The 18,284-nt window shown below is 45.0% G+C and overlaps 1 protein-coding gene across 1 annotated transcript in view; it reads right to left on the reverse strand.

Annotated features, from left to right (window-relative positions):
- Positions 1-18,284, reverse strand: part of LOC115777064 (GDNF family receptor alpha-2-like) — a 129,704-nt gene that overhangs the window by 27,524 nt on the left and 83,896 nt on the right. The window contains exons 4-5 of the mRNA XM_030724885.1: positions 8,857-9,056; positions 3,637-3,824 (exon numbers count right to left, since the gene is read on the reverse strand). Coding sequence (XP_030580745.1) covers positions 3,637-3,824; positions 8,857-9,056 — 388 coding nt within the window. The remainder of the gene's footprint in view (positions 1-3,636; positions 3,825-8,856; positions 9,057-18,284) is intronic.

Consider the following 18,284-nt stretch of genomic DNA (forward strand, 5'->3'; position numbering starts at 1 on the left):
TGATGATCAAGCAAGAGCTCGTAAACAGCTGTGAGCGTCTGTAGGGCCGGGCCGATCATCCACAGGCACCTCTGTCAGCTCTGTCGGACTCGGGTTCATATGACGGTTCGGTCCAAACGGGGACCAAACCTGCAGTTTTCTCGGGGCCACGTTTGGTTTTAATCCAAAGGCACTGACTCAGGGTGAGTCTGGCTGCTGGAACGCAGCCAAATCAAGTTGTATGGACTAGAATTCAGGTGTGGTGAGACATTTACCTCAAATAGCCCACGAGTCCATCTCAAACCCGACTCATGACAACAGGGCCACATGGCACCCACCCAGCACCTGCCATAACCCGTGTCGAGTGGAACCTGCTGACTCTGAGCCACATCTGGGCAACCCCACACATGCCACAGCAACCAAGGCTGGACTCGTGATTTCTGGGCCACGTGTGGCCCACTCAGCATCTGCTAGTATGTTGACATCTGTCCAAACGCGGCCCAGATCAGGTTGAATTAGCCGATTAAAGACGCTGTCTTTTTTAATGCTGGAAACACACATTCCTAATAAGAACCTGTGGGAGCAATAAGAGCATCAGGTGAAATGTCTTTAGGATGAAAAGTGTAAATACACCCTGCTGTGGTAGACCATCACAGTGAGGTGCTGCTGAAGCAACAAGCAGCTAAGCCTCTGAGAGGGAATCAGCATCCAGAGCTCAGCTGGTCCAGGCTTCCCTTCATTGGCTCTCCTCTCGGTCTCTGTTGTCTGCAGCCAAAGCGGCTCACGCAGCAGAGGAGGTTTGTTCTTTACAAGTGTCAGTGTTTACACGCTTATCTCTAACTCCGCTCAAGAACTCATCCTGACACGGAAGACAAAGTTTGGCAAAACATGTGACTGAAAGCATACAGTAGGGGATGGATGGAGAACTGCCAGAACAATCTTGGCTCGATAAATGAGGTACAGCAGGTTCTTTGTAGGTGGGTAAACCCTGGCCCCCTGCCAAAGACTCCGTCAGACTCCGGCTGTTCCTGGAGAAAGTTTCTGGAAATCTTTTATAAGGGTGAGACTGAAGTGAGGGGGAAATCATCCGCATGGTTCAACGAGTCTTTCAGGATTCAGCAAATATCCTCAGAATTAGAGTCAAAGCTTTCCAGCAACTGTTTGAGTTAAAAACATCTCTTCTGGTGCTCAGGTCTGAACAAAGTGGATGCTCCATGCAGTCCATGATGCTCAGCACGTTAGGAGGAAACCTCAGAGCAGCTGTCAGCATGGAGGAGGAGGGCTGAGGATTTGGGCTCAGCAGTCACCGAGTGGAGCACGAACTCCTCTGGATACCAAAGTATCCTAGAGGCACACGTGAGGCCGTCTGTCCCACTGAAATGCTGTGGTGGGACCTTCAGAGAGCCGTGCCATGTGAAAACATTGTTGTGAGAATGTATCTTCATACCAATTCTTTTTTCATTTCACTTCCTGCCCGTGCGATCGCCCTCCCTGCTCTGACTGTTGCCCCTCTTCCTGTGCCCTTCACTCTGAGTCCTGATGTCCTCTGGTGAACTCTGACTCCGTGGACTTCATCTCCTCAGTCACGGAGGTGATGAATGTTTGGGTGGTGATCTGGTTTTTACAGACATGCCAAACATCTGCTCACATTTCTAGACACATGAGATTTTTCTTCTTGTCTGCTCTGAAGCAGCTTTCATCACTGACAGAGGAGACACACAGAACTGTGCAGAGACCTGAATGTGCTCATTTTAATCAGACGAGTCCATCGAGTGCTTAACCTCGACCCTCCAGGCTGAGCCCTCTGCTGCCCGGCTGAGTGCAGGGTCACACGCAGTAACATCTCTGACACACACACACACACACATGCGCATGCACACATTAATAAGCTAGATGAGATGAGTCTGACCCCGACACCCACACAGAAAGAAATCCTTTTCAGCACGCTGTGTTTGATTACAAGTAAAGAGCATCACTAAACGAACCTTTCGGCACAAGAATTCACATTTAGCTCTCTGACTGCTGCAGACGCTTCAGGAAAGCAGCCCCGTGAGCTCGGCCTTGACGTTACACCCGTGAGAATGCTGGAAGTGTGCAGCGGGAAATGGAAAAAAATACCAGCATCAGAGCAGCGAGCGGCAGATTGAAGGCAGTGATACAAAGTGACCTACAGGCTGAGTGGATGGGAGGCCGCTGCACGCCTGATTACAGCTCCCGATCAGCCTCAGCGCTCCTCCCACAGCCTCAACAAATGTGTGCACAGCTTCAATCCTGCAACATTAATAAATGCTCGAACTCTAATGTAGTTCTATTCATGTTCTTCACTGACATTCCTGCTCACAGAGTTCTCTGTGCAGGACCTCCAGTAGTCCATGTTTACATATTTTATTAAGATTTTTTTAATATAAATTTGATATTTTAGTTATGTTAGTTTCATTGGACATTTTATCAATATTATTCACACATCTTATTAATAGTTTTTTTTTCAGAATATTTTTAGGTAATTTTTAACATGTAGATATTTCATTTACACATTTTTGTCTTATTGAATTTTATTGTAAAATGTTTCAAATATTTTCCAGACATTTTATTATATTATTTGTAATTTTTTGGCAGCATATTTATTTTTTATTTATTTTTGTCTATTGTGATATTTTAATATCTTTAAGTGATTCATTGTTTTATACTTATTTTAAATGTTATTATTTTTCTCCACCTGTTTCATTTTTATGGTCTAAAAATTTCCAAATATTTTTGATAAATTGTATTCATATTTTTCTATTTAAGATATTTTTTGAGAACATTTTTTACATTGTTATGATTTTTTTTTTACATTTAATATATTATATTATATTATACAATGTAATATAATTGATAATTTCATTATTTAATTTTATTTTATTTAATTTTAATTTTTCTAAATATTTTAGTAAAAAACAATTCTGAGAAATCTTCTGAACTTTATTCCAGTTGATATTGTGATATTTTCGTTGTTTTTATTTTTAATTGAGTGAGAGGAATGAATGAAGATGATGATAAAAGTCGACCGTAATCATATCATCGTCATTCCCAGTTCATTCCCAGTTCATTCCCAGTTCATTCTGGTGCTGCTTGGATGTGACAGAAGCATAAAACCAGATCAAATCGGATGTTTGGAAGAACCGACCCACGCCTGAAGCATTCGTTCTGTTCAGTTAATATTTCCTGTACCTGCTGCTTTGATCAATAGAAACTATGGATGGCATTATTTCTGATTACTCTGGGACCTTTGCAGCCGTCCACCGTCAGTCACATGACCTCACGCTCAGGTCAGATTAGCAGAGGAACGTGTGCTGGAGGTTTTCGGTCTCAAAGCTTCTCTTCCTGCCTCCAACAGTGCATTCAGCTCATATTCATGCAGGGAAAATCATCCAGTCTTCAAGGACGCCTCGCCCGCAGTCACTGAAGGGGGGGGTGAAGTGTTCACTTCCCCCTCTTCAAGCCTCTCTCACCTTTAATGACAGCAGTTATCAATCAAATGTGTAATTTTCACCTGAAAGGCTGTGAGATTTCTTCCAATTAAGCTCTCAAGCTGCTGATTTCTCTGATTAGTTCCTCCCCTGGCTCAATGGTAATCATGCTGAGGAGCCCTAACGAGGCCTAACGAAGGCCGCTCACCTGCACAGGGCGTCCGAGTGGCAGGTGCGGCGCAGCTCCAGACAGCTGGCTTTGTGCCTTTCCTGGTGGGAGCAGGACGGGACGATGGTGCGACGGCGGCGCTCGGCGCAGGCCTGGTCCGGGCATGAGCAGAACAGCAGGGGGTAGCTCAGCTCCCATGGCACCCGCTCAAAAAACTGCCGCAGGGCCTGAAACACAGAACGGGAAATAAAGGTAAAGAAGACGAGGACGCGAGTCTGAAATCTGGTACATGTGTGAGCGACAAGAGCAGAGAGCAGACTACAGGTAACATTTTTGACATGTTGTTTTATGGTGGTTAGCATTCAGGAACATTTATACATCTGACAGCGTGGATGTGTCCTTCACCTTAAAGCTTTGCCCACAGCAGCACAGAGAGGTGATCGGCCCTCCCTGCGCCTCACTCAGCTGTGCCAAAATTTCTGTCCCTGCTTCAAGCTGTCTCAGTTTCTATTCCCAGATCTGTTTTGGGGAGCTGAGTAGGTGCGTGTCTACATTTATCTGGCATATGAACACACCCGAATTAGAAAAGAGTATCTGGAAGGGGGGGAAGGCCGACTTTCTTTAACAACTGGGAAGCTGTTCGGGCTCTTATGGAGCAGCATCGCTATTATGTATGTGATGCACTACCTTTAACACAAACCATTGTTCATGGACTTCCTGTAACAGCACAAGTTAAATTACAGTAATAACCACATTGAAGCGGTGCCGTGAAGAGCACTTTCTCAGCTTTCAGAAACCTTTTGGATTTTTCCGACAAGACAAACTGTCGAGTCATTAAGGACATAAACATTGTAACCAGTGACAGGCTCGGTGTTAAAGGCTGTAAAGCTGCATGTGTGGATGGCACGCTGAGCTGTGTTCCTGAGCCCATGCAGTGATTACAGGGACAGGATCAGGCCTGTTTTTACTGCAGTGCTGCATAAACACACAGGCTTACAGCCTCCTCTCTGCACACAGTGATTTCTCCAGATTCTCAGAGTCCTTCGATGATGTTATGAGATATTCACATTATTCTGATTGTTTCACAGTTTGTAGACAAGTAGTTTTTTGCAGATTGGTGAACCTCTGCCCATCTTTCCCTCTGAAAAACTCTGCCTCTCTAAGATGCTCTTTTTATACCTGATCCTGTCATGGACCTCCTTCCAGTGAACCTGATTAGTTGCAAAATGTTCCTGTTTTCAGTACCACTTATTTTTCTAACCTTTTGTTGCTTTGTTCCAACTGTTTGACACACATTGCTGCCAGCCACTGTTCGGAGGAAGCTTGTATCTGCGATTTCGTTCTTTCGGTCACTACCCAAAGCGTGTGACCACAGGTCAGACTTGGAGGCAGTAATTCTCATGCCAGCTGCTTCACACTCAGCTGTGAACCATTCCACTGTGAGCTGGAGGCCACCACCTGATGAAGCCAACAGAACCGCATCATCTGCATAAAGCAGAGATGAGACTCTGAGGCCACCAAAGTGGAAGCCTTCTGCCACCTGGCTGCACTTAGAAAATCTGTTCATAAAAATTATGACTCTGTGACAAAGGGCAGCCCTGGTGAAGTCCAACACCAACAGGAAACAAGTCCACTGCAATGTACACGGACTAAATGGCTCATAACACAGGGCCAGACATCCTCGACTCCTGCAGCACCCCCCCACAGGATACCCCGAGGGACACGGTCGAATGCCTTCTCCAAGTCCACAAAACACATGTAGACTGGATGGGCAAACTCCCACATACTCAAATACCTTTGAGAGGATAAAGAGCTGGTTCTGCAACCAGGATGAAAACCACGTTGTTCCTCGAGGTTTGACTAACAGACGGACTCTCCAGAGGCACCACCCCAGATCTCCAGGCCCACATGAGCACTGAAGTCTCTCAGTAGGACAACGGAGTCACCGGATGAAGCACCCTTGAGCACCCTACTCAGTGGATCCAAGAATGGATCCAGTTGGGTGTTTGCAAACAACAGTCAGGACCTGTTCTCTGGCCTGAAGGCGCAGGGAAGCAATCCTCTAATTCACCAGTGAAAACGTCCATGTACAGGCAGCAAGCCAAGGTGATGCAAGGATACCCACTCCAGCCCGCCTTCTCTCACTGAGGGCAACTCCAGACTGGAACAGAGTCCAGCCCCTCTCCAGGAGACTGGTCCCAGAGCCCAGACCATGCATTCAGGTGAGCCCAACTATATCTAGTCAGTATCTCTCAACCTCACACACTAGCACAGGTTCCTTCCCCACCAGAGAGGTGAGGTTCTATGCCCCAAAAACCAGTCTCGATAGCTGGGGATTGGTCCACCAGGGCCTCCGCCCATGGCCACTGTCTGACACACATTGCACCTGATGCCTATGACACCTCCTGCAGGTGGTGGTCCTACAGAAGGCCGGACCCATGTCTCCTCCTCAGGTTGCACCTGGCCAGGCCCCACAGGCTAAGGCTCGGCCACCAGGTGCTCCATTGCCAGGCTTGGCTCCAGGGTGGGGCCCCGGTAGCCCTATCCGAGGCAGGGAAAACTGTTCCCTTGGACTTTTTTCCACTCTAATTCAGTGAGCTCTTAAGAACAACCTGTTCTTTCACAAATGTTTGTAAAGGCAGCGTGCACTTCTGTGGTGTGACTGTTAGACATCTATGAGAAAATGAGCCTCCTGCTCACCTGATGACTGAGCTCAGTGAACACTTTCCTGCTGAGTTTCTGCTTTCAGGTCTGACTGAATAAAACAGGGTGTTACTACCTTTAAAGTATGCTTCACTATTGAAGCCCAAACTACAACCTGTAAACAGGTTCAAACAGGAAACAACTAGATCAGGGATCCTCAAATCCAGGCCTCGAGGTCCGGTGTCCTGCAGATTTCAGATGTGTCTCTGCTTCAACACACCTGAGTCAAATATAGAAGTCATTAGCAGGACTCTGGAGAACTTGACTGCATACTGAGGAGGTAATTCAGCCACTTGACTCAGGTGTGTTGGATCAGGGACACATCTAAAACCTGCAGGACACCGGACCTCGAGGCCTGGATTTGAGCTTCCCTGAACTAGACCAAAACACCAAACAGTCCAGCATTACAGGAGTTATAATCTTTGCATCTGTCTGATCTGATGTTTCCAGGTGTGACACGTTCAGGATCCTCACGTTAAAATGCTGCTCAGTGTATTTCTTTTACATTAAATCTGTTTGAGAGCAGTTTCAGGAACATCAGAATCACTGAATGGAAGCTATTAAAAATGCTCCATTGTACACTGGAATGGAGGTGGAAGGAAAAATGTCAATTTTGCTGCAGTTTTTTGGCTCTGGCTGCGGCCTGGTGACACAGAGACTTATTGGATTTCAAAATCTTCCTGAGAGACTCTGATCCATACAGCCTGAGGTTGTTCAGTACAGCCTCGGAGCCTTTGCAGCTGAAATCAGATGTTTTTTCAGGTGGAAAATAACCATATTAAAAACATGTTCTAAGAACTGGATGTTTGCTTTTACTCAACTATTTTTAAAGGGTTTTACCTCAATAAAGAGTCTGTATAATTTGTCCACTGATGTAAAAACAAAGGTGAGACAGAGCAGATACATTTGAAGCTGTTAGCACATGCAGAAACAGCTTCAGAGAAAAAAGGAGGAAAATGAAATGTTAATAACCTTTTAGCCTTCAGAAAGCTTTTAGTTTCTCAGATAAAGCAGTGCCATGATTACAGCGCTGTGCTCTGACACAAACTGTTTGAAATCATGCCAGTCAAAAGGATCATAAAACATTACTGCACTTTATTTTGGAGAATGGTAAATGGAGTCATTCTTATATAGTGCTTTTCTACTCTACTTTGAGCACTCAAAGGACTTCATACAACGTGCCTCATTTACCCATTCACACACTTCTTTCTACGCTCAAGTGCTTTCTATCTAACATTCACACTCATTCATACTCCAACAGATGCATCAGAGAGCAACTTGGGGTTCTGCATCTCACCCAAGTATCTCGGCACGCAGACTGGAGCAGCCAGGGATCAAACCACCAACCTTCCGACAGGCAGGTGACCTGTTCTAGCATTTGAGCTAAAGCCACCCCTGCTGAGACACAGGCGGCTGTAGCTGCTAGCTGTCTGCTAGGCTTCATCTCAGCTAACTGGAGTCCCTGAACTGGACCTCTGGACCAAGTTTGTGCTGTTGGAACCTTTTGGAGCATTTTTAATGCTGTGGTTTCATTGGACTAACAGACCATCCAAGAAGGCGGCGCTCCAGTTTGCTGAGTGAGATTCTGAAATTTGATTGGATGTTGCTGATTCGCTCACTCAGCAAACATTTGTCACAGCTGTTTCCATGCTCTAATGCTGCAGTCACAGCAGGGCAAACAGAGGTTGGAGCCAAAGTTTCTGTGACCGTGTGCAACAAACTTGCCATCTTGTTTGAAACGGTTGCTTCAAAGACAGAGACCAGGCCTGCAACCATCAAGACGGCGATAAAACAGCAGTAAGATGGACTCGTGCAATCTGTTTGTGATGATACGGCAATTAACTGATAAAGAGGTTGCAACTATGTTTCCATCTACATTCACATTCACTTACATTCACAGTCCAGCCAGAAGATCATGTGGATCACAGATACAAATGACGTGTTTTTAAGAGTCCTCCTCCCTCTGTGGTTTGTATATTCCACCTGTGGCCACGCCTCTTTTCTATGTTGAAGGTAAAAACTGTTCTGCAAAGGTCACACCTGTGCATGCTCCATTAATACTCCTCCTGCAGCCTCCAGATGCACTTTAAGAATCGTCAGCTTTGTGCTGAGATTGATTTTGCAGGAGGACAGAGGAGGCAAGAATGAGCTTCAGAAACCAAAGGGTGAATCTTTCATACACATGAAGAGACTCAACAAAGAGGATCGATGTTTGCACAGATGTTTTATGCTTCTGGAGACGGTGCTGCTTCTCTTTAAGTTAGTTACCCGACTCTTTTCCTTTGCCTCCTTTTTCTTATTTCTCTCTGCAAAGTGTTGGAGCACAGAAAGAACCTCCATCTGCTGCCAGTGACCTGTGACCTGGGGGGGCACTTCACCCAGTCTTTAAACCTGAGCCAGCAGGATGCTGCAGTGGTATCACTGTTTGAAGTCTGGATGTATGCAGCCTTCCTCAGTTTGAGCTTCGTGAACTCAAACTTTTCATTACCGACTGTAAGACGGGCAAAGTTCTCAGACCTTCGAGATTTCACGTTAAACTCGAATCGCTGCACCCACCTTCTGACACCTCTTCTTGCTGCACGGCTCCTGATAGGCCGCGGAGGGCTGCGGGGGCGTGGCCTTGCTGCAGATGGAGTTGTAGGCCGATCGGAGACGTTTACACGTCTCGTTGAGGTTACAAGCCTTCGCCGCATCCAGACAGGGGTTACAGGGTTTCCCCGCCTCGGAGCAGGGGCTCATCTTCGTCAGAGATGAATCTGAACACAGAGAAAAGAGAAAAGATGAATTAATGAGAGTCGGACACGCCTCAGAGCCGTTTAACCGTCTTTGTGCCTGAGCTCACGGTAATTTCTGAGTTTAATGAAATAATCTGCTGAAAGATAATTGAACGTTTTCAGAGCGCGACTTGACTCAGTGCTCCAATCAGCAGAGCTGTAATCACTCTGCCATCTTGTTTGTCCCAAACGGCAGTTTTAGACTCAAAGCTTCGATTTCTATTTTTATGATTAACCATGTTTTTGTCCCGGCTTCATTGTAGGATGATGAAAACATGACGTTTACTTCAAAACTCCTGCAGCCACAAAATGAAAACAAAGAGCGAAAAAGACTCCAGAGTGAACAGAGGTCACCTCAGAGGAACACAACAGCACGCACACGTGGACGACAACCGCTGAACTAACAAAGAGACTGACTCTGTGTGAAGATAAAAATCATAATCAGAACTACAAAGACTGCAGAAAGTGAAGGTTTCCCACAAATCTGTGACTCATAGTTTCTTGTTTGAACTTTACAAACTGATTTAGACGTGCTCAGAGCGCACACACAAGCACACGATGAAGGCCTGAAAAACGTTTATCTTTATCACAATCTTTAATTAACAACAATAATAATATTCACACTTTTCCAAAACACAGGAGCCAAAAATGCACAGAATTAGAAATAAATACATAACAATTACATTTTAAATGACATGTAAAGATCACAGCGCGCAGTGGGGGCAGCACGGTGGCGCAGTGGGGGCAGCACGGTGGCGCAGTGGTTAGCACTGTTGCCTCACAGATAGAATACCATCTGGAAGGCCTGGGTTCGATTCCACCTTGGCCCAGGCCTCTCCCTCTCTCTGTGTGGAGTTTGCATGTTCTCCCCGTGCTTGCGTGGGTTTCCTCCGGGTACTCCGGTTTCCTCCCACATTCCAAAGACATGCACTTACTGGGGTTAGGTTAATTGGCTAATCTAAATTGCCCTTAGGTGTGAATGTGAGTGTGAAAGGTTGTTCGTCTCTCTGTGTTGGCCCTGTGACAGGCTGGCGACCTGTTCAGGGTGTACCCTGCCTCTCGCCCTATGACAGCTGGGATAGGCTCCAGCCCCCCCGCGACCCTGACCAGGATAAGCGGAAGTGAATGGATGGATGGATGGATGGTAAAGATCACAAAATACTGAGTGAAAATGCAGAAATATGAACTCTTTTTAAAAATGATCTTATGTCACTTTATCTTATTAACCCTTTATTTACTGCGGGCCCATGAGCTTCAAACGTGCTGCCATCCGCGGGCTTCCTGCAACGGTGAAATTACCCTCTGTTGGCTGTGGAGAGCAACTTCTCAGCTTTCAGAAAACATTTGGATTTTTCCAAGGGGACAAATTGTTGTGTGATTACAGTAACGCACAGTGCGCTTGCCCGATCGTGTCGGCACCAATAAGATGGGTGTTAAAGGCGGCTGTGGGCGTGTGGCCGCTGCATATTAAAGGGTTAAATGACTTCCATCATTGCTGGATGTCATGGCTTCCATCACCTAATCTCATTTTCTGGCACCACATCACTGATGCTGGAGGGGTTGGAAGTTTTTCAGTAGCTGCTCCTCGTCCTCCATCTGTTTTCATATTTACTCTTTTTTCATGTCAACTTTGATGTCCAGACGTTTCTCTTTCTACTGGTGGCACAGAGTGTGGGAGGGGGAACCAGTATTTCAGCCCCCCCCCCACTTCTTCTTTTTTATGGTTGTGACTTGGGATGAAAATAGCTGCACCTTTTCTGGCCTCATCCTCGGACTCCATTGTTTCAGTTTCAGTGATTTCCTCCTCCTCTTCTACAACACTGTCACCACCTCCTTAATAATTCATACTTTATGTTTTAATGTTTAAGTTATGGTTATCACTATGGTCCTTATCCTGTTTACACCATGATTGTGTGGCTGCGGTCAGGACAGATTCCACCAACAAAATGATGGAAAAGAAAGAAAGGAAACAGCTGGAGGAACATCTGCAGCTGATCAGGTTCACTGGCAGCAGGTCCGACACGATCGGGTATAAACAGAGCATCTTAGAGAGGCGGAGTTTCTCAGAGGTGAAGATGGGCAGAGGCTCATCAGTCTGCAAAAAAACTGCATCTACAAACTGTGCATCAATTTCAGAATAATGATCCTCAATTGTGACGACTGTGAATGTCTCACCATCTATAGGACACAATATCATCAGATTCAGAGAATCTGGAGGAATCTCTGTGCGCAGGGACGAGGCTGAAAATCTGCAGGCTCCCGTCAACTGCTTTTCTTTACATTTTACACACAAAGAATCGTGTTTGGGACACAAAAAAACATCGTGAAAGCTGAGATGAGAAACGTGAAAAGAAAATTTGTGTCCTGCAGCACACCTGAACAGGTTAAAGGTCACGACTGCTGACAAACTGCTGTGGGTTTGATTCAAAGAGGAAAAAATAGATGTTTCTTCTTCACTCTCTGTGTTTATACCCCACTCTGCATTCAATCATTAATCATTAATTAATCTCTGTCTCCCCCCTCAGCAGATGACCCCCCCCCCCCCCGAGCCTGGTTCTGATGGAGGTTTCTTCCTGTTAAAGGGACTTTTTCCTTCCCACTGTCACCAAGTGCTGCTCATAGGGGGTCGTTTAGACTGTTGGGTTTTCTCTGTATTATTGTAGGGTCTTTACCTACAATACAAAGCACCTTGAGGCGACTGTTGTGATTTGGTGCTTTATAAATAAAACTGAACTGAACTGAAGTTTTTATGAAATAAATTTTTATCCAAATGTTTGAGTTACTTTGTTTTGTTCAGCTAAATTGAATTATCAAATGCATTTAAATTAAAATGAAGCAGAACTCACTTAACTCAGCACACTACATGGAGCTCATGTGACTAATCTTTTGTAATCCTCCATAAACCACTCACTCTGACTATCATCGGTGTGATTCAGGTTTCTGAGGCAATGAGTTTGAATTCTTATTCCAAATAAAACTAATTTAGTTTATTCTGAGACTCCACGTCCACAGAGATTCAAAGTTTTCACACCTCAGAATGAGAAGAAAGGCTCAGAAATGACAACAGTACAAAACAAGCACAGAGCTGCAAACACTCGGATGTCTTTACAGATGTGCGACGCGCCCGCCGATGAAACACCTTTTCCCGTCGCCTCTTTCAGTCAGGTCGTCCTGCTCTCATGTAAGGAAGCTGAGCTCATTGTACCACAATCCTTCAATCGGGCTGCATCCGCTCTGCTCTCATCCACACAACAAAGAGCAGCATCCTTCCTCCATCCATCAACACCTTCAGCTCCATCAGTGCACTCACTATGTGTTCTGATTTGACCTAATTAAGAATCTGACAGGAAGCAGTGTGAGTGGAGGAGAGACAGGCTTGCTTTGTCTCCTGCAGTTATTTAAAGTTTAGTACTGAGTGCACTGCAGTTAAGCAGCGACAGTAAAACTACGATGTAGACGTGCTCCACGTTAGGAGCACTGATTCGCACGTCTTCACATGTATAGTGGTGCTGAAGAGCAGCTGCTGCTGGCGTGGCATCAGTGCATCAGTGCGCTCTGAGGCCTGTGCAGCACGTTTCTGATGAGTGCAGCTTGTAAAAGCAGGAAGCAGGAAGTCACTTCACTGACTTGAACATATGGGCAGATATGACAAAGATAGCAGACGATGCATCACACAGGCACGCCTGGACCAGCTGATCCTGAGTCAGTGAAGTCTGCAGTGTTTTTGCTAACAGGCCGTGTGACTGCGAGCAGATAAAAACTTAGGTGGAGCTAAAGCGGGCCGTGATAAACGCCGGTGTGAATGTCTAACAGGTCTCTGCACATTACAGGGACAGATGGTGAGCTAACAGCCTCTGAGGGCCTGATTCACTCCTGTCCTCCCAGGAAGCTGGGAAACTAAACATCCTGAAGTTCTCATCTGTGCTTCCAGAGTCACTGTTTGGTTTGTTCTTCTACCTCATGCACCCATCACAGCTGAAGCATGATGTTTTAATGAGTTCATGCTTACGTTTACCTGAATGATCATTAAACATGTCTGACAGACTGAAGCGTTCCACATTCAAACTGACACATCTCACTTTTGATGAGCTGCTGAAAATCCTCAATTCAACATATGAAGTTTAGTGGTTTTAAAGTGGGCCCCTCCATTTTCACTCACAGACTGTCTCAGAGTAGCTTTGCATGAATCGCAGTTCAAAATCATCCTTATGTACCAGGTTAGCTGGGGCTTGCTGCAGCCCCCTTTAGCTCCTCCCCTGAAGGTCAAGTTCTGGAAGCCTGCTGAGCAGATTTAGTTCCTTTTTACATTTACCTTATGCCATTAAAGTGTTTTTAAATTACCTTTTTAATTAAATACTTTATTAGGCATGCCTGCTAGTCCCGGGTTGGAGCCTTTTTCCTTCAGAGCTGCTTTCTTTCTTCGTGGTGCTGGAAACCTTCTTCAGAGGTTTTGGTCCATGTTCTCAGGACAGCCTCACAGCTGCTGCTGATGAGAACCTCCCATTCCTCCACATCCCAGAGGTGCTCTGCTGGACTGAGATCTGTGACTGTGGAGGCCGTCTGAGTGCAGTGAACTCACGGTGATGTTCAAGAAAGCATCTGACCGCTGCAGCAGAAAGACCCGTGAGACCGGGCGGTGTTTCTCAGTCTTCTGTTGTCCTGTGTTGGTGAGTCTGTGTGAACTGCAGCCTCAGTTTCCTGTTCTTAGCCTACAGGAGGGACACCCAGCATGCCAGCAGAAGGCAGCAGATGTGCATTCAGAGATGCTCTTCTGCACACGTTGGTTGTAACAACTGAGTTCCTGTTTCCTTCTTATTCATTCATTTTCATTTATTCATTTATATAGCGCTTAACACAACCGACAAGGTGACCAAAGCACTTTACAAATATACAATAAAATAAATCAATTACATTAAATATAAATAATATTACATCACAGAAGACAAAAATAAGATCGTTCCATTACATGGTATTAAAAGCCTGTTTAAACAAATAAGTCTTAAGTTTAGATTTAAAAATTTTCAGATCTGAAATAAGTCGGAAATCTAAAGGAAGGCTGTTCCACAGTCGGGGTGCAGCCACTGAAAAGGCCCGATCACCCCAATGCTTTAACCTGGTTCTTGGGACATCTAATAAAAGACGTTTAGAAGACCTCAAAGATCTCTCGTATACAGCAAAACTTAAAAGATCTGATAAGTACGGTGGGGCCAATCCATTCAACACTTTAAAAACAAACAATAAGATTTTAAAATGAATTATATAATGAACAGGAAGCCAATGGAGAATGAACAAAATAGGCGTAATATGATCACGTCTAGGGGTGTTAGTTAAGAGACGAGCAGCAGCATTTTGGACGAGTTGAAGTCGTCTCAGAGAAGACTGACGAACACCAATGTAAAGGCTGTTGCAATAGTCAAGTCTGGAACTAATAAGAGCGTGAATTGCCCTCTCTAAATCAGTGCGATCTACAAAAGATTTGACTTTAGTCAGTAGACGCAAGTAATAAAAACTAGTTTGGACTATAGAGTTAATCTGTCAAAATTGAATTCCTGATCAAACAAGACTCCAAGATTTTTAACTGTAGTGTTTAACTTAAAAGGCAGAACACTGGTGTCTATGGCAGCGGCATCACCAAATAAAATACACTCAGTTTTTTGATGATTTAACACCAAACTGTTATCACTTAGCCATTTTTTAACAGCAGTTATACAATCAATAAAAGATGAGATCGGATCAGCTCGAAGCAGTCTGATCATTCTTCTCTGACCTCTGACATCAACGAGCTGCTGCTCGCTGGATATTTCCTCTGCATCAGACCTTCTCTGTGAACCCCACACATGCTGTGAGGGAAAATCCCAGCAGCTCAGAAACACTCAGACCAACCATTCCACATTCAAAGTCACTTAGATCACCTTCCTTCCTCATTCTGATACTGAGCTTCAACTTCAGCAGGTCGTCTTCGCCCCGTCTACACGCCTAAATGTGCTGAGCTGCTGCCTTGTGATTGCCTGACAAAATATTTGAGTTAACAAACAGTTGAACAGCTGTACCTAACAAAGTGGGTGGTGAGTGTGTATTTAATGGTTTCAGCAAAAACATTCAGAGCTGTTTGTGGGTCATAATGCTTCTTGCTCCAGCCTCTGACGGGGACGGTCGCATTCTATCTCTCTCCCTGCCCTCCCTATCTTTCCTGCTTGCTGCTTGCTGTGAGAGCGTCTCTTGCACACTGTTCGAATAAGAATAAGATTGAGAGCAATATGGATTTGGCAAACTGGGCCTTCAAGACCATGGATCGAATTTTTTCCACTATGAGATCTGGGAAAGGGGAGCCTGCGTGTCCGAGTGGAACAGACCCGGTTGGATACGTCATCGACTCCTGGAGCTCGTGGAGACCTGTGTGCTTCTCGGCCCTAGAGGTGGAAGACGTGGAAGACGCTTACATATTTGGCTATCTGGTAGCGGTATCTTTTCTGTTTGGGCTTGGAGGATACCTGATTTACCGAGAAATCAAGAAAACCTGGACGGCAGTTCGACATCTGCAGAGGCTGCCGACCCAGGTGGATGGGCTGACCAGAATGGTACAGACTCAGACTCAAAGCCTGATGAACCTGAGCCGTAGACTTGGGGAGTAGCAGGTGAGAGGGGTTCGATCTGGAGATAAGGTACGGTTCTGCTCAGTGAGGACGGTAACTAATGAATTTGGATTATTGGATTTATTGAATGGTTTCCCAGTGAGACTGAAGGCTGTTGAAAAAACAAGCAGCCTGTTCCAAAACAACATCTGCATTATCAGAATTCGGCTCCCTAGCCGGCCTTGGCTGGCAATCATATCTCTCCAGAACTATGTGTGAAGGCCGCTATCCCCCTCAGCCCTCTCTGTGATTTGTGAAGCTGGATCTGGTGTACCAAGGCTGCTGATGAACTTCCATCACTATCAGCAAACTGTTTGCCTGGGAGCTGGCATCTGGGCTCCACAATGCCCCCACCCTCTCGTCTCCGTCTGCGTCCCCTCCTGACCCTGACCCTACCCACCATACTGCTATCCCGGCTTTATATGTGCAATATGCTTTTTGCTGAGGTGTTTTTTGGAACCTCGTAAGGTGTTCTTTATGAACACAGTATGAGATGATTTTTTGAACCTAACTATCCCAATGTATCTCTTTCTGTCTCTCTGCTAAAGGTAGCGCCGTTGAGAAACGGTTGCATGACCTCAGACATCTGTCCCCCCCCCCCTGTCTGTGTTATGTTTTTGTTTTGGATGGATGTTCTGTTAACTGCAATTTCCCCATTTGTGGGACTAATAAAGGCATTCTTGATTCTTGATTCTTGATGTTTGCATGTTAACATCAGAGCGCGTCCTGCTGTGTGCTCTCTGCCGCCTCCACCTGAAGCAGCGCAGCTTCTCTGCTCCACAGCAGAGCTCAGATGATGTCTGCCACCTTCACACATGATCACAATCTACAGAAAGAAGACACCTCCTCCTCTCCAGGGCTACAGTGAGAGCCAATCACACGTGTGAATGTCACACCAGTGTGTAAAGTGTGAATACACACATGTGGACACCATTAAGTCCCAACCTAACACATCCAATTACACAAGTCCAATGGAGGAGACAACTGTAACTTTGGCTCAGGAAAGGCTCATAAAATGTGGCATCCTGACATTTCCTTCAGTTTCTTTCAACAAATTTGCATCAGTGAATGACGACACCTCCAGATTTATGCCTTCCAGTGATGCACAGAGAAATCAAAGGCAAAAAAATCTGCGAGGCAAACAAATGGGCACGATCAAGTAAGCTCTGAGAAATCTGAATTCATGATGCTCACGAAAAAAATAATCTCATAAAGAGTGTGCTCTGAGGACTGGAGCTTCCAACCCTCAGAAAATATCAATTACATTGGCTTTTCCTTGGTGGGGGTATGATTCCAGTGCTGTTTGTTTTTCTGATAGATAGAAAGAATGCACAAACATCAAGCTGAATTTCATCAGACTTTGTGGAGAGCAGCAGCGTGGATCTGGGTTTGGTAAGCTTTATCATAAAGAAAGGTTTTAAAAATAGAGAGGGTGTCTGTCTCCTGAATCCAAGCTGGGAGCTGGTTCCACAGAAGAGGCACCTGAAAGCTGAAGGCTCTGCCTCCCATTCTACTCTTAAGTATCCTAGGAACCACAAGTAAGCCAGCAGTCTGAGAGCGAAGTGCTCTGTTGGGGTGATATGGGACTATGAGGTCTTTGAGATAAGATGGGGCCTGATTATTCAAGACCTTGTATGTGAGGAGAAGAATTTTAAATTCTATTCTAGATTTAACAGGGAGCCAATGAAGAGAAGCCAATATGGGAGAAATATGCTCTGTTTTTCTAGTCCCTGTCAGTACTCTAGCTGCAGCATTTTGGATCAGCTGAAGGCTTTTCAGGGAGCTTTTAGGACAGCCTGATAATAATGAATTACAATAGTCCAGCCTAGAAGTAATAAATGCATGAATTAACTTTTCAGCATCACAATTTTAGAAATATTGCACAAATGCAAAAAAGCGGTCCTACATATTTGTTTAATATGTGCATTGAAGGACATATCCTGGTCAAAAATGACTCCAAGATTTCTCACAGTGTTACTGGAGGCCAAAGTAATGCCATCCAGAGTAAGTATCTGGTTAGACACCATGTTTCTAAGATTTGTGGGGCCGAGTACAAGAACTTCAGTTTGATCTGAATTTAGAAGCAGGAAATTAGAGGTCATCCAGGCCTTAATATCTTTAAGACATTCCTGCAGTTTAACTAATTGATGTGTGTCATCTGGCTTCATTGATAGATAAAGCTGAGTATCATCTGCATAACAATGAAAATTGATGCAATGCTTTCTAATAATACTGCCTAAGGGAAGCATGTATAATGTAAATAGAATTGGTCCTAGCACAGAACCCTGTGGAACTCCATAATTAACCTTAGTGTGTGAAGAAGACTCCCCATTTACATGAACAAATTGGAGTCTATGAGATAAATATGATTCAAACCACTGCAGTGCAGTACCTTTAATACCTATAGCAAGCTCTAATCTCTGTAATAAAATGTTATGATCAACAGTATCAAAGCTGCACTGAGGTCCAACAGGACAAGAACAGAGATGAGTCCACTGTCAGAGGCTGTAAGAAGATCATTGGTAACCTTCACTAATGCTGTTTCTGTACTGTGATGAATTCTGAAACCTGAAAAGCA

The sequence above is a fragment of the Archocentrus centrarchus genome, unplaced genomic scaffold, assembly GCF_007364275.1.
Source record: "Archocentrus centrarchus isolate MPI-CPG fArcCen1 unplaced genomic scaffold, fArcCen1 scaffold_42_ctg1, whole genome shotgun sequence".
Taxonomy (NCBI): Eukaryota; Metazoa; Chordata; class Actinopteri; order Cichliformes; family Cichlidae; genus Archocentrus; species Archocentrus centrarchus.